The sequence below is a fragment of the Tenrec ecaudatus genome, chromosome 3 (genome assembly GCF_050624435.1).
Source record: "Tenrec ecaudatus isolate mTenEca1 chromosome 3, mTenEca1.hap1, whole genome shotgun sequence".
Classification (NCBI taxonomy): domain Eukaryota; kingdom Metazoa; phylum Chordata; class Mammalia; order Afrosoricida; family Tenrecidae; genus Tenrec; species Tenrec ecaudatus.
In genome coordinates this window covers 180,023,243-180,046,645 of record NC_134532.1, presented here as the reverse complement: position 1 = coordinate 180,046,645, position 23,403 = coordinate 180,023,243, and the positions used below count along the sequence as shown (strand labels likewise).

At 43.9% G+C, this 23,403-nt stretch overlaps 1 protein-coding gene, 1 long non-coding RNA gene and 1 pseudogene across 2 annotated transcripts in view; 1 reads left to right on the top strand and 2 right to left on the bottom strand.

Moving 5' to 3' along the window:
• LOC142442919 (uncharacterized) overlaps positions 1 to 11,995 on the bottom strand; it is a 32,537-nt gene extending 20,542 nt beyond the window's left edge. The window contains exon 1 of the long non-coding RNA XR_012783489.1: positions 11,500 to 11,995. This is a non-coding gene — a long non-coding RNA (uncharacterized LOC142442919). The remainder of the gene's footprint in view (positions 1 to 11,499) is intronic.
• Positions 4,729 to 7,975, bottom strand: LOC142442916 (metastasis-associated protein MTA3 pseudogene; annotated as a pseudogene).
• The window catches only part of SLC30A9 (solute carrier family 30 member 9), an 85,128-nt gene continuing 73,417 nt past the window's right edge, over positions 11,693 to 23,403 (top strand). The window contains exons 1-2 of the mRNA XM_075544383.1: positions 11,693 to 11,931; positions 19,730 to 19,897. Of these exons, the coding sequence (XP_075400498.1) occupies positions 11,823 to 11,931; positions 19,730 to 19,897 (277 nt within the window). The 5' untranslated portion in view covers positions 11,693 to 11,822. The remainder of the gene's footprint in view (positions 11,932 to 19,729; positions 19,898 to 23,403) is intronic.

The window sequence follows — 23,403 nt, the reverse complement described above, 5'->3', positions numbered from 1 at the left end:
TCTTAAGCACATTTTAGTAATTTGAGTAACTCTTCCGATCATTTTTCATTTATCTGTATTCTAAAGACTTGTAAAAATAAGCACAGTTATCCTACAGGTAGGTCAAAGTAGAACTAGAATGGGACCACTTCAATGGACACCCTAGACCAAACCACCTTCCTATCTCACCTCAGATGATTACAACACCTTTCTCACGTTTGTGCCCCTTCTGCTTGTCTCCTCCATCCCCCACTGTCTTCTGTCAGCATGAGGAGCTTGCTGCAGTGAAAATACGCCAGCACATGACCCCTCTTGCACAAAACCCTTTAGTGCCTTTGCCCTCGAAGTCTTTGCAGTGGCCAACATGGCCACCTTCTCCCTGCCCTAATCACCCGAGCCTTTCTCCTTTGTACTTGGTGTTCCCACCACACGGACCTTGCCCTTCCTAGCGCAAGGGTTTGTACTTGTGTCCCTTTGGCCTTAAGTGTTATCCCAAAGCTCCCTTTGCGTCACTCCTTTACTTCCTTCAGATATGCCCTGTGTCACCTTGCTAAGGGCGCCCCTGGCCACACACTAAATACATGGCAACCCATGCCAACAACAGTGTTTCTTCCAGTCCTTCATTGCTTTCTTGCTCTCAGTCACACATCATCAGCTGAAATATTTACTTCTTCATTCTGTTAGTCATCTGTGTAAACTTCATTGGGGTAAGATCCTTCTGTTTTGTTTATAGCTAAATAGTCTGTTCCTAAAGCATCGTACACAAAAAACGACAGGAACAAGAAGCTCACTGTCATAAAGTCGATTCCAACTCACAGTGACCTGGCAGTTAGCAAAACAATGTGTAACCACTATGCCACCAGCAATCCTGAAAAATAGTAGGTGCTCATTAAATACATGCCAAAGGCCTAAAACAATCCACCTTACTAGTTAAAATGTGCTCTGGTGGCTCAGTGATTCAACTGCTTGGCTGCTAACCCAAAGACCAGCAGTTCAAACCCACTAGTTGCTCCACAGGAACAAGGAAAGGCCAATCTGGTTGCTGTGTGGGAATGAACTGCGTGAGAGCGGGTAGTTAGTTAAACCAAAAAGGAAGGCTGGGCTTGAGGGGATCAGGAAGCGAAGTCTTCTGGGGGAGTAGAGAATCAGGCTTAGCTGCTCAGCAGGACCACTGCAGCTTTCCGTAGTTGCCTTGGGACCACTAGGGCTGGACTTGTGCCGCTACCTTTGCCTTGCAACCTCATCCTCTGTCAGAATGTTGTCCACAGATGCCTGGCTTTCCCCACTACTTTCTCTCAAGCTGAAGCCTCACGCAGATGCTCTGTGGGGCACTTTGTCACATGGTGGGGCCCTAGTTACATGGAAGCCTGGGAAAGGCAATTCTAGGCATCTATCTTGGTGAGGTGAAAATCATAAGGGGGACATTCCCCAGGTACTGGAAGTATGCTGAAAACGTTTGAAAGACACAAAATATCATAAACTCCTGCACTGGTGCTGAATTCTATCATTTCTTAAAAAAAAAAAATCAAATCCAGGCCAAGAGATGTTAGTTTAGTTAAAAACTACTTGCAATTCAGAATGTTTCCATTAACAATTTTTACATAATCTGCCCACTTTCAAGTTTATCGTTCATATTTTTGACCTTGCATCTAAGCTTCAGGAGTTGCATGTTTTTGTCACTTGCTAGCCTAATGAATTGTGAAAACTCATTGCATGTAACATGGAAGAACACACCAGCCTGTGTGATCACGTGGTCCCGAAGGGATCAGTTATCAGGCTTCAAGGAACAAAAATCATATCATTGGCTGCACACCTCCATGATACGATCGCCAAAGACAAACGGGTGCATAAGCATAGTGAATGAAGGGGGAAGTGCAGAGTAGAGACCCAAAGCCCATTTGTCGGCCACTGGAGATCCCCTCACAGAGGGGTTTAGGAGAGGAGATGGGTCATTCAGGGTGTGAGGTAGTATTGATGAAGAACACAGCTTTCCCCCAGATCCTGGATGCTTCCTCCCCCCAACTACCATGATTCGAATTCTACCTTGCAGGATTGGATAGGGCAGAGGTTGTACACTGGTGCATGTGGGAGCTGGAGGCACAGGGAATCCAGGGTGGATGATACCTTCAGGACCAGGGGTGTGAGGGGAGATACTGGGAGAGTAGAGGGCGAGTGGGTTGGAAAGGGGGAACCGATTACAAGGATCCACATGTGACCTCCTCCCTGGGAGACGGATGGCAGAGAAGGCAGAAAGGGGAGACTCCGGATAGGGCAAGATATGACAAAATAACAATCTATAAATTATCAAGGGCTCATGAGGGAGGGGGGAGCGGGGAGGGAGGGGAAAAAAAAGAGGACCTGATGCATAGGGCTTAAGTGGAGAGCAAATGCTTTGAAAATGATTAGGGCAAAGAATGTACGGATGTGCTTTATACAATTGTATGTATATGTATGGATTGTGACAAGAGTTATATGAGCCCCTAATAAAATGTAAAAAAATATTTTATATGGGGCTCGTACAATTCTTATCACAATCCATACATATATCCATTGTGTCAAGCACCTATGTACATTTGTTGCCTTCATCATTTTAAAAACATTTGCCTTTTACTTGAGCCCTTAATATTGACTGCACATTTCCCCCCCTCCCTCTCTCCTCCCGGAAGTTTAGACTTGACAGGAATCAAATCACACTTCACCTCCTTCCTACTTATATGTCCATGTATCTGCCTTAACACCTTCCAGTATTAATTTATATCACCAATCCTCACAAAACTCGGGCAATCACATGTTGTTCACACACAAACAGACATAAAAGAATCTATGAAATGCTCTTTCTTGATCCATTCTTAAGAAAATAGTGAAAAACCACATTGTGGGCACTTACGGGGTGCTCAGGAGAAACTCTACGATTGTGGAAAATGAGGCAGACAGAAAAGAGACACAGCGACTCCTTGTCCCAATGTCAGGACCTAGAGAGTGAATGCATTTTCCGATAGTACCGTACATACTCGAATATAAGCTGATCTGAGTATAAGCCGAGGTACCTCATTATTACCTGGGAAATCAGAAAAAATGGATTGACTCGAGTATAAGCCTAGGGTGGAAAATGTAGAAGCTATTGGGGAGTTTCAATAATCAAAACAAATAAAAATAAAATTACTAAAAATTGAGACATCAGTGGGGTAATGTATTTAAATATTTATTTTAAATAAAAAAACATAAATAAAAGGACAAGTCATTTAACATTTGTAAACCAGCACAGTAAGTGGAAAATAGGTACAACAAAAACACTAAGGTATCAACAATGACACCTTAAGAAGACTATTCCCTGAGCTCAATCAGCAACCAAGCTAAAATGTAGAGTTAAAATCCTTCAAAACTGGATTCCTCATCATCATCCGTATCCCAATGCAGAGCTTCAGCTGGTGTGAGGTCATCATAGACGCTGTCCTCACTGAGATCACCATCATCACCATCACTGCTGTCATTTTCATACAAAGCGCAGTCTTCACTGCCATCCATAGCATTACTAATACTACATTTCTGGAAGGCACGTCGCACCATGTCTTCTGGAATGTCTTCCCATGCATCTTGGACCCACTTTGCTATTAACTCTATGTCAGGCTTCATGAGATTTCCTCCTTTTGTTAGTTAGGCTTGACCAGATGACATTCATTCATGCCACATCCTTCGCGCAACGTCTTTAAAAGGCTTATTTAAAGATACACGTCATAGAATGGCTCTGATTGGTTAGATGTGAGTAAACAAACATTCAAAGCCCTGCAGTGTCAGCGGGGCTTTGAATGAACAGCGGAGAAACGGCAATCACCCACAAGATAACGGGTGCTCTTCCTGTTACCTCGGTGGGGTGAGACCCGGAAAGATGTTACACCTAGCTGGGGTATCACTGACCTGTGTATAAGCTGAACCCCACCTTTGTGCTGAAAAACTCGGCTTATACACGAGTATATACGGTAGATATAATGAGGCTTACAGATCTTTCCAAAGGCAGTCAAGACATCACAGTGAACATATTACATAGCCAATGGGTAATATCATAAGCGGGTAACATAATAAACAAGTAATCAGGTGAGTCATCATTTTGACCTTGTTCTAGTTGACCTGACACCCGAGCCCTCCCCAGGAGAACGATCTATAAGAAGGTTTGCTACATATTATGGTGGTTTGGCAATAGAAACTGATTGTACTTATCTACAGATAACCTCTAGGCACAGGGAATAGCTAGACGCAGGAATGATTCATCTTTTATGGATGCTCCTTTATGACAGTTCCTTTAGGGGGAGTTATTTCGGGCGTACACTTTCAGTCTGGAGAATGTATTTGAAGACACTGGAACCATGGAGATCTTTCTCAAAACAGGGCTAGTTTTCCATCCTTGTGGTTACAAATGTAGAAATAAGGCCAAATACACTCTACCAAGTCTTCGTTTTACCACAGTTGTCATTGATGAGTTTTGAAAGAACTCTCTTTTTAAAATCATTTTATTGGAGGCTCGTACAGCTTTTATTACAACCCATACATACATCCATTGTCTGTCAAGCACATTTGTACATTTTTTGCCCTCATCATTCTCAAAACATTTGCTTTGTACTTGAGCCCTTGGTATCAGCTCCTTATTTTCCCCCCTCCGTCCCCACTCCTCCCTTCCTCATGAACCCTTGATAATTTATAATTATTTTGTCATATCTTACACTGCCCAGCATCTCCCTTCACCCACTTTTCTGTTGTCCTCCAGGAAGGAGGTTATCTGTAGATCCTTGTAATCGGTTCCCCCTTTCTACCCCACTTTCCCTCGACCCTCCCAGTGTTGTCACTCTCACCACTGGTCCTGAAGGGTTCATCTGTCCTGGATTCCCTGTGTTTCCAGTTCCTATCTGCACCACTGTACATCCTCCGGTCTAGCCAGATTTGTAAGGTAGAATTGGGATCATGGTAGTGGGGTGGGGCGTGGGGGAAGCATTTAAGGACTAGAGGAAGGCTGTATGTTTCATTGTTGGTACACTGCACCCTGACTAGTTCATCGCCTCACAGCCCTTCCACAAGGGGATATCCAGTTGCCTACAGATGGGCTTTGGGTCCCCAATCTGCAGTCTCCCTCATACACAATGATTTGATTTTTTGTTCTTTGATGCCTGATACTTGATCCCTTTGACACCTCTTAGTCACACAAGCTGGTGTGCTTCTTCCATGTGGGCTTTGTTGCTTCTTAGCTAGATGGCTGCTTGTTTACCTTCAATCCTTTATGGCCCTAGATTCTATATCTTTTGATAGCCGGGCACCATCTGCTTTCTTCACATTTGCTTATGCACACACTTGTCTTCAGCAGTCGTATTGGGAAGGTAAGCATCATGGAATGCCAACGTAATAGAACCAAGTGTTCTCATATTGAGGGAACACTTGAGTGGTGGCCCAATGTCCATCTGCTACTTTAATACCAAACCTATAAATATATTCACATAGATCTATTTCCCCATCATAATATATTTACATATGTACCTGCCTGTATTTAGACCTCTATAAATATCCTTTGCCTTCTAGTTCTTTCCTCTATTTCAAAAGACCTCTCTTAAAGGACAGAACCCACTGACTTCGAAGTAATAGGTGGTTTTTAACAAGATCTTTGTACCTTAATTTCTCTTCTATTGTTTTCTTAAGTGTTATGAGACAATGCATGTAAAAGGCATGGTAATTAGTCAATAATCAATAGTGCCAACAGTAACAGCACTTTAGAATGTATTTGTATGCTTATCGGAAATTTTCAGGTCTGCTCCAATCGAACAGAACCTCCACCATGATGTTGGATTTCTACCTATTTTGTACATGCATGCAGCTGTTAAATGTGTCTCAAACGGGGCATAAAGCAGTATCTCTTGGTAAGGATGAAGTTTCTTCAAGAATTTAAGGTCAAAGGATATTCTACCAAGGAACCCCCAAGAAAACACTGCTGTATCTTTTTAAAAGCATTTTTGGTAAATTGAAAATTATCCCTCAGGACAATATATGATGCCAATGTTGGTGTCAAAGGTTACATGGTAACATCAAGACAGTGTAGAAATATTTTGACCTAAGTTGATGGAGGTTCCATTCTATGATATTGAATTGCAAGGACCTCCGTTGCTTTATTTTTTAAATATGTCTGGCAAGTTAAGGCTACTGAAAATTCATCAAAATTAATGCAGAGTCTCTAAGTCAAGTTACACTTCAGCTCTTATGGGGGAAAGATGGGCAGGAAAAAATGAACCCATGGGGAGACTGGGCTGCACTGGGATTGTGTTCTGCCCATCATACAGCTTGGTATAAAAGCACGTGAGCAACCTAACAAAAAGGATTTTTTTTTGTACACAAGAACTTATGTTTATTGCAAACAAAAAAATAGAGAGAGAAAAAAAAAGAGGACAGAAATGGTCTGAAGCACAACATATAAGGTTAGGAATTTAAAAGCATCTTACATTCTGCCCGAATGGCAGCATAATTAATGGGAACAAACGGTCGTCCGCAGCCGGAGGGTATTTTTGCAGACCCGACGAGCAAATTTTGTGAAATACGTAGTGTGAAGGAAGAAAGCTCGGCGGGGCTTCAGTGCGGACTTGGGGCTCCCGGTGTTCTGGACGGGCATCCCCTGCATGGCGTGGCGGGACATGTGACTTCTCACACGGGGATCCTCGGAAGCCGGCTGGGAGAGAGCTTCTCTTCTTCTGACTGGGTGGGCATTTTCAGGCCTCTGCATTTTTTCCAGTAGAGCCAACAAGTTGCACATAATCTACATTGCAAATTAGGTGGGCCCCAAGAATACCACTGGTGCCACTAAGTGGCGTAGCAGCTCTCAAAGGCTCGCCCCAAGAGGGGGTTCTGGGGCTGGAATGTGGTCCCCACAGTTCCGTTCACAGTGCCCGGCTTGCCATTGCTGGTGGGTATTTGGTTTGCTGTAAGTTGGGATGCACACTTGTTTCAGTTTACTCCCAGCTTCTGCTGCTTTTAGACATTTCTGCTGCACATATCTGTCAGTTTTCCACATGTAATGATTAATATTCAATGATGCTAGTCAATGATTTCCAAGGGAGAAAGTCTTGACGGATGTCATTGCAGTCTGTCGTATTTCTCCAGCGCTTCTTCAAACAAACTCGCTTCGGAGGCTGACCCCTCTTCCATCTCATCTCTGCACAGCACAGGGCCTCCCAGTGGCGCTGATGGCACCGCTCAGGTCGGAGCTGTGTCTGTACAGAGTGTCCATCGCGGGAAACAGGCTGATGTCCCGGCAAGCGGCGGCTGCGCTCATGTGCAGGCTGGGTTGCCTCACGGAACTGCTACAATCAAGGGCGCGAGCAAATGTCCCCAGAGCGCATGCTACAACTAAAAACTGGTCAATCTGTCAATCTGTAAGTGGGCTATTTGGATCCCAAACTTTAATTTCCAATTTTGACTGTTCCCTTTCATCTGATTCTCCTTCCAAGAGCATTTCTGGAACGTCTGCTTGGTATCTGGGTCCCACTCGGATTTCCCCTTTGTCAGCTAAGAGTGTTTTCACTGAGGGGTCATAGACCCAGCGAATAGGAAAAAGTATCCTCTTTGTCAAGATAGGACAGTACTGACTCCGTCTCATTTAGAAGAGCGACACTGCACTTTCCCCTGATATGTGTTGCAGGTAGAGATTCATACTGGCGAGACTGAAAGAGTTCCCTGAGTTTCAACTGATGTTTCTGCTTATCAGTTACGTCAGCCTCAATTGTAGTTTCAGATTCTTCCTCCATTTCGTTAGCATGCTTGTCTGCAAGCATGATGAGCGTGTTGGAGTATCTCGTCTTCTGTAAAAGCACACCACTTTTGCTTCCACACTGCCACTTGCGGTCTTGTTGAGTTCTTCTATCCTTCTGATTAGGTACGGGTTGCTGGAGGAATTCTCAAAGTAGACATAATCTCCGACCCGGTACGTGTTGGCCGCCATGTCTGCCCGAGCCGGCCCCGCCCTCCGCGCTGCCGCCACCGCCGCCTCCTCCTCCTCGCCACCGGGGGCCAAAAAAGGATTTAAAAAAAATGTATCTTATGATTAAAAAAAAATACATTCTCTAAAAATGATTAGGAGATACAGGTAATCAAAAGTAAAATAAAAATCCTATTGTGCAAAATTAAAATGAAACCTAAGCAATTTTGATTCAGTCTTAGATTAAGATAATAGATGAAATTATGGACCATTGTAAGAATCCAAAGCATGAGGTTGGTTATTCTCTTTTGTGTGGAAAGAATTAGAGAGACAAATTAAAAGACATTTCTATATAATTACCATAAAATTAAGATGAAAACTTTGTATGTTCTCTATCATAGTTGAATTTCTATTAAAATATACTTACTTGGAAGGGACTAGAATTTCCAGTAAGATTCAGTTTTCTGAGTAATTCTGAAGCTATAAATAGTTATAGAATTGCATTTGTTATTCTTTGTAAGAGTTTAAAGTATGCTTATTTTTGGGAGTTAAATTTGCTTACCCGGTGGTGAACCCGTTAATCTGGTTACGTCTATCTCAAAATCAATGTAAAGGACTATGTTGACTTTCTGAAAATCAGTAACAAAAGTATTCCACCTTGAAATAGTTACCTTGTTATAATATAATGAAGTGACTCAGATTAGCTTTAAAACACTGTATCAAATTATAGGAACCACCATGTATTCCATTACTTTATTTGTAACAGGCACTGGTACAGAAATGTATAAAACAGGCTAAGGTATCTACATCATGATGCTTACTTTCTATTGAGAGACAGAAAAAAACCACACAGATTATCAGCAGTGATAACTACTTTGAAATATATATACACAGTAGTAGAAAATTGCTTGTTCTACCTGTGTAGTTTACAATAGTATTCACTGTATTTTCCAGTGGTAATTCTCTGGGGTCTGATATCCATTGCATTGACTGAACAGAACTCAGACAAAATCCATGATCAAGGGGTATATTAATGAATGTAACAGGTTGTACTGCCAGTGAGAAATGCTCTCACTGGGTTGAAGTGTTTATCAGGACACGTCTCAAAGTTCTTTCCAGTCTGCTCATAAATGCACAAAGGAGCACATGCTCCGCTGGATGCCTCAGCCCGAAGGCATAGCTCCAATTCCGTGGGTCAGCAAACCCAGTTCCTTGAATTAAGTGCCCAGTGTCACTCCTCTGCAGTAAGGCTGAAGACACTCAGCTCCACTTCCATGGGTCAGCAAGCCCAGCGTCCCCAATTAAGTGTTTGGAGTGCCATGAGCGGCCCTCAATAATTACTTAACGCTCTTAGACATTTTCGAATGCTCGGTTTAGTCACTGCAAACACACATCAAACAATCTAAAATAACTCAAACTACTAAGGATGAAAGCATTCGGGCAAGTATGAGCATAGGGGCACAGTGACAGCACTCTTCACACATCATTCTAGCATCACAGTCCCAGCAAGCATTGCTCATCAGTGTGCTCACCCAGGGGAGAGAAGGAGAGAGCAGGAGCTGATGTTCCTAGCTCTCCAAAAAGTCAGCGTCTCTACCCAGGTTTAAATGGACAGCTTGGCTGGCTCTCTGACGTATTCACTGTCCCAGTCAAGTCTTATCCGGTTTCTCCACACTTTAGGTGGCTTGGCTTGGCTGGCTTTTGGGCCTCCGTCAAGTTCAGCCAAGTCTTATCAGGGTTCCCCACACTTTTGGCTCCTTGGACGTCTGTTGATTCTTGGCGATGGTTCAACTTCTTGGCTGGGTCCTAATTTCACACTTTATTTCTTCTCTAAAGTGGAGTTTCTTGTGTGTGTTTCTTATGGGGTGGCTCAACGTCTTCCAAGGTAGTTCTCTCGTGTTCTCATCACGGGGGCACCCCGCTCTGCAGACTCCTGGTTCTATTGCTGCTCCTCTGATGTTATAGCTGTCTTCTGGCTCCAGGATACCCACTGTACAGGGTCCTCAGGTCTAGAGGATGTGCTTCACTCTTGGCGCCTGCTGGTAATAAAATCCCTCCTCTCGTTTCTCCAAGGGCTTAAAATGAGCCGTAGGATGGCATTGCAGGGAATCTTGTTCATAATTACTCACAGGTGAATCTATCAGTATCTCCCCTCCCAGCTTTTTTTTTTTTAAAACCAGACCTATGCAGGGGGCAGTAGTTTGGTGGAAGTTAGACTAGACATCGCCTAGAAGAGCCATACTAAACAATTCACGGACCCTGCACTCCTTCAGCAAGAGTGGTCAAAGGAAGTCTGAAGTAAGATCTGAATAGCACATGCAAGTCAATTTTTGCTGAAGCTTATTCAATAAGGGTTGCAACAGTACCTTGACAGGGAGCTGTCATAATTTCAGGCCAGATTCCGAAAAGGTGTGAACCTTCATTCAGTAGTCCAAATGTTTCCATATGTCTTAATTTTCATCATTCTTTCCTCTGGATGGGAAGAGACTAATGGTTGTACCTTGGATGGCTACTTAGGAGGTCTTAAGACCCTCCCCGTAATGTATCCTTCTCTTTTGGGAACTGCAGAAGAGATTAAACAAGCAGGCACAGGAGCAGAGGTGGGGGGAAAAGATGCCAAATCACAAAAATGCCCAGGAGTAGCAGCTCACAGACAAACACTTTCCTCCAGATCCAAGAGAGAAACCCTTCCTCTACAGCCAGCTCAATTCACACCTTTAGCCTTTGAAACTGTGAGAAAAATAAACTTGTTAAAAACTCCAAAAACTCACTACCACTACCGATGCATAGTGAACCAGTAGGGCAGGGGACTGCCCCCTTGGGTTTGAGACGTTAAAAGATTCATGGGTGCTGTCTCGTGTTTTTTATCCCCCAGTGGAATGGCTGGTGGGTTCAAATTGCTGACCCAGCAGCATCTCGATGCACAGCCCAGTACACCACCAGGGTCCTCTTAGTTAAAGCCACCCGCTTACGGCACTGGTGCTAATGGCAGCACTAGATGACGATCGCAAAGCTGTCTCCCTAAGCGCTAGTTCGAAACCACCGGGTGTTCCGTGGGAGAAAGAAGGGGTTTTCTACTCCCGCAAAGAGTTACAATCTGAGAACCGCACTGGGGCAGTTCTACCCCGCCCTAGAGAGTCGCTCTGAGTCGGCATCCACTAGATGGCATTGAGTTTGGATGCTTTCTTTCAAGAGAAGCAGCGGCTCTGGCTGACGCATTGCGGGGGGGGGGGGGGGGGGGCTCTAACTTGAAGATCAGCAGCAGGATAAAGGACCCAGGCGCAGAGCTTTGCAACCTCGGAAACCCACAGGGCTGCTGTCCTATCCACGAGTTTCTGGCGGGAAAAGACTATGGCAGTGAGTGCGCGAGGGACTAGTGCAACCACGGGAGGAGGAGGAAAATGGTGCACGTGATAGAGGCTCGCAGTCACACGAGCCCGCAGGAGCCCATCGAGGTCAAGTCGGCGACAGAGTTCCAGTCCGTCCTTCTCCTCTTCCCTCCCATTCCCAGCACCACGGCCCTGGGCTCGAGACAGGAGAACAGAAAGCCAACAGAGCCTCGAAACCCCGTCAGTTACCTCAGGGCGCCTCTGGCGCGCAGAGCACACCATTTACCGGGCGATTTCTAACCAGCGTTCACGCGCACGTAGGAGGGGAAACGCGCCGGTAACCAAACTTCCCGCGGCCGAACGCCCCCTGGCGGTTCGCGTCCGTACCCGTCACTTCCGTTACCTCCGCCGGGGGGGCGGGTCTCGCGCTAACGCTTCCGGGTCGCTCAGGCCGCCTGGGGCGGCGCCGGCGACGGGCTCCCGGCAGGACTTCAGTCTATGGAGGCAGTCGCTGTCGCTGGCGACGCGGAGGCGGGAGGCGGTGTCCGAGTACCGGCCTTCGCCCCGCCAGGATGCTACCCGGCTTGGCCGCCGCCGCCGCGGCGCGCAGGTGGAGCTGGCCCTCTTGGTGCCGGCTGCGGCTGCGCTGCTGGGCGGCCCGCGGCGCCTGCGACCGCCAGGGTGAGTGCCCCGCGCGAGCGGGACTGGAGGGCCCGGCCGGGGACTCGCCCGCTTCCCCAGCCTCCGCCCGGGCGCCTGCCTGCGGGCCTCCGCCGCCGAGGGCCCCCGACGCGTCCTCATCCCCCCCCCGCCCCCCGGGCCCTAGCACGACCCTGGGGACCCGCGGCTGCTGGCCGGCCCGGCCCCTCTGGACCCGAGACGCCGAACACCGTCTCTCCCAACGTTACGTGCGCCTCGCGGCGTCCGGCGGTGACTCGCGCAGCAGCGGTGGGAGCCGGCCTTTTCTCATACTCGCGAGTGGTTACGTTGCCTCCTAGTAGGAACGAGGGTGCAACGCGTGGATCTCCCCTGCCAAGTGTAGGGCTGTGCCCATCCCGCTGTCATTGAGTGGACCCGCCCTGGGCCCGAAGAACTGCAGAACTCTTCAGTTCTGTTTGCAGAATCTTTGAAAACGCTGGCCAAAACGAGTTGTAACCCAGAAGAAGGCGCTTGAGAAGGATTTTCTTGTCCTCCCTTACAATTGTTTTCTGTAGGAAACGGTCCAAGAGTTCCCCAAAGGACATGGAACTTCTAAGTTGGAAGTAGGCTGACCTACTGTTTATTTCCACTCAAAGCAGCAAAGGTATTTTGGTAAGAGGTAGGCATTCCAGAACTGACAGAAAACAGAGGAGACAGGAACCAAGTCCACCCCTGTTCTAAACCTTCAGACGTCAGGATGCAAAGAGTATTTACAGAAACGCCCTCCCCCCTCCACGTATAAAGTAGTGCTTGTGATTTCAAAATAAAAGCTGGTAGTGCCAGTCGTTCAAGTTAACAGGTAGTTGTAACAGTTGCCTTGTTCTGCAAATCAATTAGGAAAGAGGACACTTTGGAGTTTGTTCACATTAGCAGTATTACCCACTTCCCTAAAGAATAAAATGAAGCTGTTGGCCTGCGCTGTACTGCATGATCTCCAAGCTTTTAGCACAATTGTTTGTTCAATCAGTTTGAAAAACATTTTGTTTTTGGTGGATATCTACAGAAGCACCCACTCAGGAATTTCTGTTCATGCGATCCAGTGACGTTGGTTGTTGTCTTCATTTCGTGTCACCAGTCTTGCCATTTTTACTCGTATTGATTCACTTCCACCTTTAACTTACGTACGTTGAAGGCTTCACTAGTCTTCTCATCCATACTGGGGTCACTGCTGTCAATCTTTTCAGGGTGCACAATACTTAAAGCTTATGTTCCTTACTGTGAAGCTAAACAGTTGTTTAGTCTAAAGATGACTTCAGGAGATAGCTTTGGCTAAAGGTTTAAATGATACCTCAGGCAGCCGCACTGTTCTGGCAAAGAGTTAGCCTTGAAAACCCCCAGGGGCAGCTGTACTTTGCTCTAGTATTGCCATGAGTGGGAATCTCATGGCAGTGAGTTTGTCTTTTGGTTTGAGCTTTGTGAGTTCTTACAGTATCAGTGGGTCCACTTAGTTTGCGCTCAGAACCCAGTGCCCAAATGAAACTCTTACTGTCGTCCTCATGTCAAACCCACTTTATGGTGTCCTATTAAGACAAGTATAAAACTGCACCAGGAGGTGCCCAAGGCTGTAGTCTTGCCGGAGACGCCACATTCCCCCATGGAGTGAGTGTTGGGTTCAAACTACCAACTTTTCTGTGTGCAGGGGAGTGCTTAGCCACTGGGCCAGCTGTACTCTGTCCTCTTAGATAGAGTGGCTTTTAAATGTGGCTTAAACTGCTCTTGAAGCTTTGGTTTTAAAAAAAGGTTGAAATACTGTAGTTTGTAATCCCTATTCTCTAAAGCTGTAATCTTGTTGAAAATGATTTTTGTCTCATCCATCTGTGAATTGTAGGTAACAGTTAGTTGTCTCATGAGTCAGGATGACTTTGCAAAGTTCTTTGGAGTGCTCATTACTAGAAAAAAATGTCAAAACTTGTATTCTCACACTTAAAGCCTCTTAATAGCTTTTAAAAGAACCTTGCTTATGAGCATTTAGTCTTAATAAGATGTATGTACTTTTTAAAAGGACAGCCATAATTATGATGAACTATAAAAACTTGGTAAAAGAGTATTATCTAAGATGAATGTATGTGAGGAGAAGGGAATATTTGATGTATATATTTTTTGTAGGGAGGCGGGATCTAGAATTTTGTGTGTATGTCAAAAAATAAAGTTTAGTTTATGCTTTAAAAATGCCCATGTAGTAGAAAGCTTATGAAGAATAAAGATGGGAACACACCTTCAGGGAAATGATTGCTTAATTTGAATATTTAAGAATGAAAAACTCCTGTACGTCAAGCTTACACTGAAATTTGGTTAAAGCAAGAAAGGAAAATGATAGTCTGGAGCACTGCTGTCCAAAAGAAATACATAAGCCATGCATCTTCAGTTTTCTAGTAAACATACTAAAAGCAAAAACAGGTGAAATTGAGTTTAATAATGTATTTACCAAGCATGCCAAACATATTGCAATATATAATCAATGGGACAGTTAATGTGGTATAAAATGGCATGGGGACTCTATCTGACCTCTTCTGGCTATACAAGGGACAAGGAGAATCCATCTCTACCCTAGCCCAAGGACAGTTGCCACCAGACAAAGGCCAGACATGGAGACCCTCCTTTTACCCTCTCTGACACCAGCATCCCCTGCCAGCACTCTCCTTTTCCGTTGGGTTGGATACTCTGTTGCAGTAGCCACACAGAACTAACTCATAGATAATACAAAGAGTAAGGGGTTTACTATGGAAGTTAACGGGTTACCTCAAGTCAGGATCAGTCAATAGTAAGAATACAGTCATTGATCTATAGCAATACTTCTTTTCATCCAGGGTCTGAGTCTGTCTGTAGTCCTCAGCCTCAAAGCCATGGGGTTCCTTGGCCTTTCCATCTCCACAGGCCAGCAAGCCAAACTGCTACTCGGCCTCATAGTCAAATAGTCTGCATGCTGCTCCTCTGTTCAGTCTCACAGTCTCGTTGGTCCCGGGGCTCATCTAGCTCTTTTGCCCTGTCCCATGCCGCAGCCTCTGGTGCATCTGGTCCTGACTTCTGCCACTTCAGAGATTCTGAATGTGCTCTACTGGTGACTCTTCTGATGGTCCTGGAATTTTTCTATGTGTTTCTCTTATACACGGAAGGATGGCTTTGGTGGGGTTATAGTTTTTGTCTTTCAGCAGACCTTGACATTAGGGAAACAGTGATGATTTGGTTTATACCCTGTGTTAAGGTGTTAGGCGCCATAGAGTTGGTTCTGACTCATAGCGACCGTAAGTATAACAACAAAACACTGCCTAGTTATGTGCCATCTTCAAAGTTGTTCTTATATTTGAGCCCTCGATGCAGCCACTGTGCAATCCATCTTGTTGCAGGGCTTCCTCTTTCATGATGCTCTTCCACTCTACCAAGCATAATATTCTTTTCTAGGGACTAGTCATTCCTGGTAACGTGTGCAAAGTAGGTGAGATGGCTCGCTATCCTTGCTTCTTTCTGATGGGCATTCTGGCTGTACTTCTTCCAGACAGATCTGTTTGCTCTTTTGACAGAACATGGTACTTTCACCATTCTTCGCTAACACCCTAATTCAAATGCATTGACTCTTTTCCAGTCTTCTTTATTCAATGTCCAACTTTCACATGCCTCTAAGGTGATTGAAAATACCCTGCCTTGAGTGAGGCACACCTTAATCCCCAAAGTGAGTGAGATCTGTGCTCTTCCACGAGATCTTCTGTAGCAAATTTACCCCGTGTATTGGGAGAGGCCAAGAGGCCTCTGCTCAACGACCAGAAAGAGGTTTGCCTGCTAGCATGGCTGAGGAGACATGGTGCATTAAAGAACTGTGTCTTTAGTGGGTTTTGGTCCAGTCTTGTAGCGTGTTGACTTTCCTAATGAACCCCATAATTGTAGGCATTATCTGTGAGTTCTGTGTGGCTACTGCAAAGGATTATTGAAGCGCAGAGACGTTGAGTGTTGTGGCAGGCATGGTTGGGTTCCGAATAGGGTAAAGAAGGTTTGGAGGATGGAGGCATTTCTGATCTATGCCTCAGAGAAATCAGCCTTGGGCTGAAGTGCGCACAGTGTGATTCTCCGCCCCCTTTGTGGTCCTCTCCTCCTATGGGGACCCTCCTTTTCTCAGGATGTGGTGGGTGAACAGCAGCATGCAAATGCAAACAAGCAAGATCTGGCAGCAGGCAGGCAGAGTCCAGAGGAACTCTGAGAGCAGTGATGGGGTGGCGTGAAAGGAGAATGGGTGGTATCCAGCCATTGTCGTTAGGTGCCATCAAGTTGATTCTGACCTGTAGTGACAACAGAGTGAAACACTGCCCAGTCTTGCACCATCCTCACAATTGTTCCTGTGTTTGAGCCCGTGGTTGCAGCCACTTGTGTCAGTCCATCTCATTAAGGGCCTTCCTCTTTATTACTGTCCCTTTACTTAATCAAGCATGATGTCCTTCTCCAGGGACTGGTCTCCCCTGACATGTCAAAAGTATGTTATCTTTGCCTCTAAGGAGCACTCTGGCTGGACTTCTTCCAAGACAGAGCAATTTGTCTTTTTAGCCCTTCATGATACTTTCAGTATTTCTCTTTAGTACCATAATTCAAGTGGATTCTTTAGTTTTCTTATTCAATTTCCAACTTTCAAATGCATGTGAGGTGATGGAAATACCGTATGGCTTGGGTCAGGTGCACTCTAGTCCTCAAAGTTACGTCCTTGTCTTTCAGTACTCTAAAAGGCTTGTACAACAGATTTCCCTAATACAACTCCTCTTGATTTCTTGACTGCTTCTATGAGCATTGGTTGTGTATCCACGTAAGACAAAATCCTGGACAACTTCAACTTTTTCTCCATCTATGTATGATGTTACCTATTGGTCCAGTTGGTCCAATTGTGAGGATTTGGGGCTTTACATTGAGTTGGGATCCACCCTGAAGACTGCAATCCTTGATCTTCATTAGCAAGTGCTTTCAGTCTTCCTCCATTTCAGCAAGCACAGTTGTGCCCTCTGCATATTGCAGGTTGTTGATAAGCCTTCCTCCAATCCTGATGCTGTGCTCTTCTTCATATAAATCCAGCTTCCCTGATTTTAACCATTCTCTTGATCCATGTACAAGTAAGTTCCTCATGAGCACAATGAATGTTCCCATTCATCTCAAGACTGTTCATAGTTGGTTATGATCCACACAGTGGATGCAAACCATAGGTTTATTTAACCATAGAAAAGGGAGTTAATGTTTTAAAAATACTACTGACTGTGGAGAATGGCTTGGGAAGGGGCAGAGTGTGAAGAAAGCGACCATTGGACAGTGGTAGTTACCTAGGCAGCAAGATTGGGGATGGTGCATGTTACCAGTCGGGATGGAAGGAAGTAGATGGATTTGAGATTTAATTTGGAATGATGAAATCTGATGATATTTAGTATGATGGCATATATTGCGACGTCTTGGAAAGTGCATAGTATCTTACATATTGGTATTGTGAATGCTTAGTATGTTAGATATCGGTATTGTTTGCAGGGTTTTTTTTTTTTTAGGGAAAATATCTAAATAAGAGAATTAAGCAAGACAATAGAAATGTAAGAGGGGGCTTTCAAAAAGTTCGTGGAAAATGGAGTTGAAAGATACGAATTTTTCCTGAACCCTTTGAAGACCCCCCCCCCCCACCATACACACATGAAGAGAAGCATTGCAGAGAAGTTACCAGCATCGTCTATTAATTCCTTTCTCAAAAAAGCGGGAGTGGGGTGGGGTGGGTGTTTGAGAGTGGATGTTAAGAGATCTCTGCTCATGTTCTGTGCTGGAAAAAGTGACTGTGAGCAGTAGTCACCCAAGCTGAGCTGCCTCGTCTCTAGGTTACATTTTAACTTGCTAAATGATTAGGCATAAAAAGGACATCATTCCTGTATTTTTGGCAAGCTGAAGAATAAAAGTATATAAACAGTTATGGTCAGTGTTTTAATATTACACTACCACAAATTGTGATGTTAATAAGTACTTGATTTGAATCCCAGCTAATTCAGCAATGGATATATTTGTAGTTTATTTGTATTGGTTACTTTATTTAAAAGCTTTTTATAGTGGAGTGGTTGTCTTAGGTTAGGTTCTGTAGAGGAGCAAATGCAGTGAAGTATATATGTGAAGATGCTTCAAAACACTTTGTGGAAAAATTCCATTATCTTTTACTTCCATCTGTTCCATGAGTTTTTTGGAGCCCTTTTATACATAGAGATGTATGAGGGTAAGTAAAGTATTGCTGCAGAGTCACAGACACCATTATTAAAACAAAATGTCAAAGTATGGCACTAGAAACCATCTAGGTCTCTACAATTCTCAAGGTAGCACTTGATTCCTATAACCCTTCCCCAAGGGATTTGCAAGAAAGAAGTTCAAGCCAAGACTTGGCTAGTAATGCTACCTTACGTCCCTCATTATCTCCAGCATTATCAATAACATCTTCCTGGTGAATCCTCTGAGTCATTAAAACATTTATTTCTCTATATTTCAACAGGATATATCTGTGTGCATGTGCGCGCACACGCACATGAACAAACAATTTGGATCACCAGTAACTCTCCAGCTCTTAACTGCTGAACTCTCCATTCCTGGAGCAACTTGAGTATCTTTAATAATGTAATGCCACTCACCTAAAATATTAGAAAATATATAATTATATTTAGTCAGGGTTGTTAACTTCTTTCAACAAAGAAAAACTTAATGTAATGTTATTGTTTCACCTAAAAATTTAGAGAATGTATTATATTTAGTCAGGGTTATTAGTTTCTTTCAACAAAGAAAATCCGAGGTACCCATCCTAAGAAGTAAAAGAGAAGGGGCACGTGAGCGGAGGCATTTCTTTCCTTCTTTTTCTGCCCCCTCTACACAATTGTAGACTATATTTTACTTTTATTTCAGCCCCCAAATTCCATAGGCAGTGCAGATACAGCAGCTGAAGGGCTTCATAATTAGCCTTCTATTTCTCTGTCATTTAGAATTCCCATATACTGAGGTGATCAAACTATCTGATGTTTAAAAATCAGTAATGTAGTTGACTATTTCAAAAAAATCACTCAGTATGGATGACTGGTAAATGTAATTGACTCATTGGTTGTGAATGAAAGGTGTACATCTCCCAACAGTGGAGGGAGGGACAGAGTAATTTAAGGAGGAAGCCCTTTGCTTCCCACTCCACCAAGGGGCTTCTATTCTGAGAAGTACATGATTGCAGCTTTTTAATAAACACTATGCAGCCCGTATGTAAAATAAAATATCATGTGCCAAGTACCTTTCAGAATAGCTGGATAATATCAATCTATTCGACTGTGTGTGCTCATAAAAGCTCCCATAGAAATAAATTTACAAATTAGGAAAGAAAAGAAAGCTGTTCTCATTTATTTACATGTTCACCCTGTTTACATAAACTTCAAACTCACAGCCACTGAGATAATTCTGACTCCTAGTGACCTTACAGGACAGAGTAGGACTTTGAGTTTCCGAGGCTGTAAATCTTCACCGGAGCAAAGAGCCTCATTCTTTTCTTGCAGAACGGCTGGCGGGTTTGAACTGCTGATCATTTGGTTAGCAGCTCAACGTGTAACCCTCTGTGCCGCCAGAGCGCCTTTGTGTACGCATGAAGTGATGACTAAAACATCTCCAGCGAAGAGAGTGGTTTTGGATGGTGTATTTGGATATTTACAAGTATGGAAAGTTTACCCTTATTTTGTAACATTAGTCTTAAACATATTAGGCGTATTTTATTGTGCGTAAAATTGTTACGAGCTATTTGAAATTAAATACATTTTTATTCTTTTAGAATGGCAAAATTTAGTGACCGTTGGAAGCTTTTCAAGCATGGCTCCCTGTAGTCACCCCTACACCTGTGCACTGAATCAAGGGAAGTTGTTCTCCACCAATGTGCAGAAAGAAGGACCTGGGTCGCAGGCTATGAAAATAGAAAAAGTACCAACAATTGACGAAGCAGGTACGTACACTGCTTTTTTAATTTTTAAATCATCTTTGCCCTGCGTACTATAATAGTTTGTGGAAGATTGTTCCTGGATGCTCCGTAGGAAGAACTTCTCTGTAACGTTCTCTGGATTGCATTTCCTTTGTGGGGTGAATTTGAACTGTAGATTTAATTTCTCTGAATGTTACCGAGCTTTTCAGTTTTATTTCTTGATTCAGCTTTGGTAAGTTCTTTTTTGTTTTTCCTTAGCAGTTTATCCATTAAAACTTTAAATTTATTGGTGTAAAGTTCATAATATTCTCTGTTTATTTTTGTTTTTTTAAAATTTTTTTTCTGTTTATTTTTAAACACTTTATTGAGGGCTCTTACAGCTCTTGTAACAATCCATACATCAGTTATATCAGGCACATTTGTACATATGTTACCATCATTATTTTCTAGACATTTCTTTTCTTTCTTTTTTTTTTTTTAAACATTTCATTAGGGACTCATACTACTCTTATCACAATCCATACATACATCAATTGTATAAAGCACATATGTACATTCTTTGCCCTCATCATTTTCAAAGCATTTGCTCTCCACTTAAGCCCTTTCCATCAGGTCCTCTTTTTTCCCCCCTCCCTCCTCTTTCCCCCCTCCCTCATGAGCCCTTGATAATTTATAAATTATTATTTTGTCATATCTTGTCCTGTCTGACGTCTCCCTTCACTCCTTTTTCTGCCGTCTCCTCCAGGGAGGAGGTCACATGTAGATCCTTGTAATCGGTTCCCTCTTTCCAACCCACTCACCCTCTACCCTCCCAGTATCGCCCCTCATACCCCAAGTCCTAAAGGGATCATCCACCCTGGATTCCCTGTGCCTCCAGCTCCTATCTGCACCAGTGTACAACCTCTGCTCTATCCAGACTTGCAAGGTAGAATTCGGATCATGATAGTTGGGGGGGAGGAAGCATTTAGGAACTAGAGGAAAGCTGTATTCTTCATTGGTGCTACATTGCACCCTGACTGACTCATCTCCTCCCCTAGACCATAGACATTTATTTTTTATTGAGCCCTTGGTGTCAGCTCCTTCCCCCACACTTGTGGGCCCTTGATAAATTATTATATTTTCATATTTTACACTGACTGCTGTCTTCCCCCACAGTTTCTGGTTGTTTTTTTGGGGGGGTGGTGGGCATTGTGTGGTTATGTGTCAATCATAGTGGTCAATTCTCCCATGTTCTCTGTTTATGTGCATATAGTTATGGCCTTTTAAAAAATAACAAACCTTTCAATAGCATGTAGAATGATGTCTTCCTCATTTTTAAAAATCATTTTATTAGGGGCTCATACTACTCTTATGACAATCCATACATACATCAATTGTGTAAAGCACATTTGTACATTCTTTGCCCTCATCATTCTCAAAAACATTTGCTCTCCACCTAAGCCCCTGGCATCAGCCCCTCATTTTTTCCCTCCCTCCCTGCTCCCTCCTCCCTCATGAACCCTTGATAATTTATAAATTTTTATTTTGTCATATCTTACACTGTCCGACATCTCCCTTCACCCACTTTTCTGTTGTCCATCCCCCAGGGAGGAGGTTATATGTAGATCCTTGTAATCGGGTTCCCCCTCTCTATCCCACCCTCCCTCCACTCTCCCAGTATCACCACTCTCACCACTGGTCTTGAAGGGGTCATCTGTCCTGAATTCCCTGTGTTTCCAGTTCCTATCTGTACCAGTGTGCATCCTCTGGTCTAGCCAGATTTGTAAGGTAGAATTGAGATCATAATAGTGGGGGTTAGGGGGAGGAAGCATTTAGGAACTAGAGGAAAGTTGTATGTTTCATCGTTGCTACACTGCACCCTGACTGGCTCGTCTCATCCCCGCTACCCTTCTGTAAGGGGATGTCCAGTTGCCTACAGATGGGCATTGGGTTCCCACCTCGCATTCCCCCTCATTCACAATTATATGATTTTTTGTTCTTTGACGCCTGATACCTCATCTCTTCGGCACTTTGTGATCACGTAGGCTGTTGTGCTTCTTCCATGTGGGCTTTGTTGCTTCCAAGCTAGATGGCCACTTTTTTACCTTTGTTTTGGATTTATTAGAACAAATTGGTAGCATGAATTAAGACTGAAAGCTCATGTGAGAGATGACTGTCCTTAGAAATAAATGTCCCACGTGGAAAAAGCACACCAGACTGTGTGATCATGAAGTGTCGATAGGATCAGGTATCAGGCATCAAAGAACAAAAAGTCATGTCATTTTGAATGAGGGAGAGTGCAGAGCGGAGATCCAAAGCCCATCTGTAGACAACTGGACACCCCCTTACGAAAGGGTTGTGGGGTGGAGATGAGCCAGTCAGGGTGCAGTACAGCACCAATAAAACATACAACTGTGTTCTAGTTCTTTAATGCTTCCCTCCCCACTCCACACCCAACTACTATGATCCAAATTCTATCTTACAAACTTGGCTAGACCAGAGCATGTACATGGGTAAGAGCTGGAAACACAGGGAATCCAGGACAGATAAACCCCTCAGGACCAATATTAAGAGTAGCTATACCAGGAGGGTAAGGGAAAGGTGTGGAGAGAAAGGGGAAACGATCACAATGATCTACATAAAGCCCCCTTCTCTGGGGGACAGAAAACAGGAAAGTGAGTGAAGGGAGACATCGGTCAGTGTAAGACATGGAAAAAAATTTTTCAAGGGTTTGTGGGAAAGAGAGGGTGGGGGAGGTAGGGGAAAAATTGAGGAGCGGATACCAAGGGCTTAAGTAGGAAATGTTTTGAAAAGGATGATGACAACAGATGTACAAAAGTGCTTGACAGTGGATGTATATATGGATTGTGATAAGAGTTGTACGAGCCCCAATGAAATTATTTTTAAAAAAGAGAAAAAAATGTACAGGGGAATGTTGTCATTCTCACTGCTTAGCACAAAGGTAGAGACAGGCATCTTTCATGTGGCTACCATCTGTGATTATTACCATATATACTCAAGTATAAGTTGACCCGAATGTTAGCCAAGGCACCTAATTTTACCATAAACACTGCATTAAGAATGTGCTGAAAAACTTGGCTTCTACATGAGCATATGTGGCATTTAGTTCTGGCTCATGGCTACAACGTGTCTCTAGTGTTTTATATGAGGATTTCCTCTTAGACTATCTTGAGCAGAATCTTGGGCTTCATTTCTCATATGCTGCTTGGAGTCAGTCACAAAGCCCAAAGAACAGGGGTTTTGATAGAAGTCATCAGGAGAATATCTGGATTTGTGTCTCATTCCACACATTCTGATGTCCTTGTCAGTTTTCTAGAGGAACAAAACCAATGAAGCATATCTATTGATATCAGGGACCTTCAAAAAGCATGTAGAGAAATTCCACTGCATTTTAATTCTATTTTTCCACCAACTTTTTGAAGTCCTTTTGCATAGATAGATTCACTTGAAGGAAATGGTTCACAGGTCTGTGGGTGCGGCGGCAGACTGCAGCCTTCTGCTGGCTCATGTGGTTGCAGGAGCTGATGTGC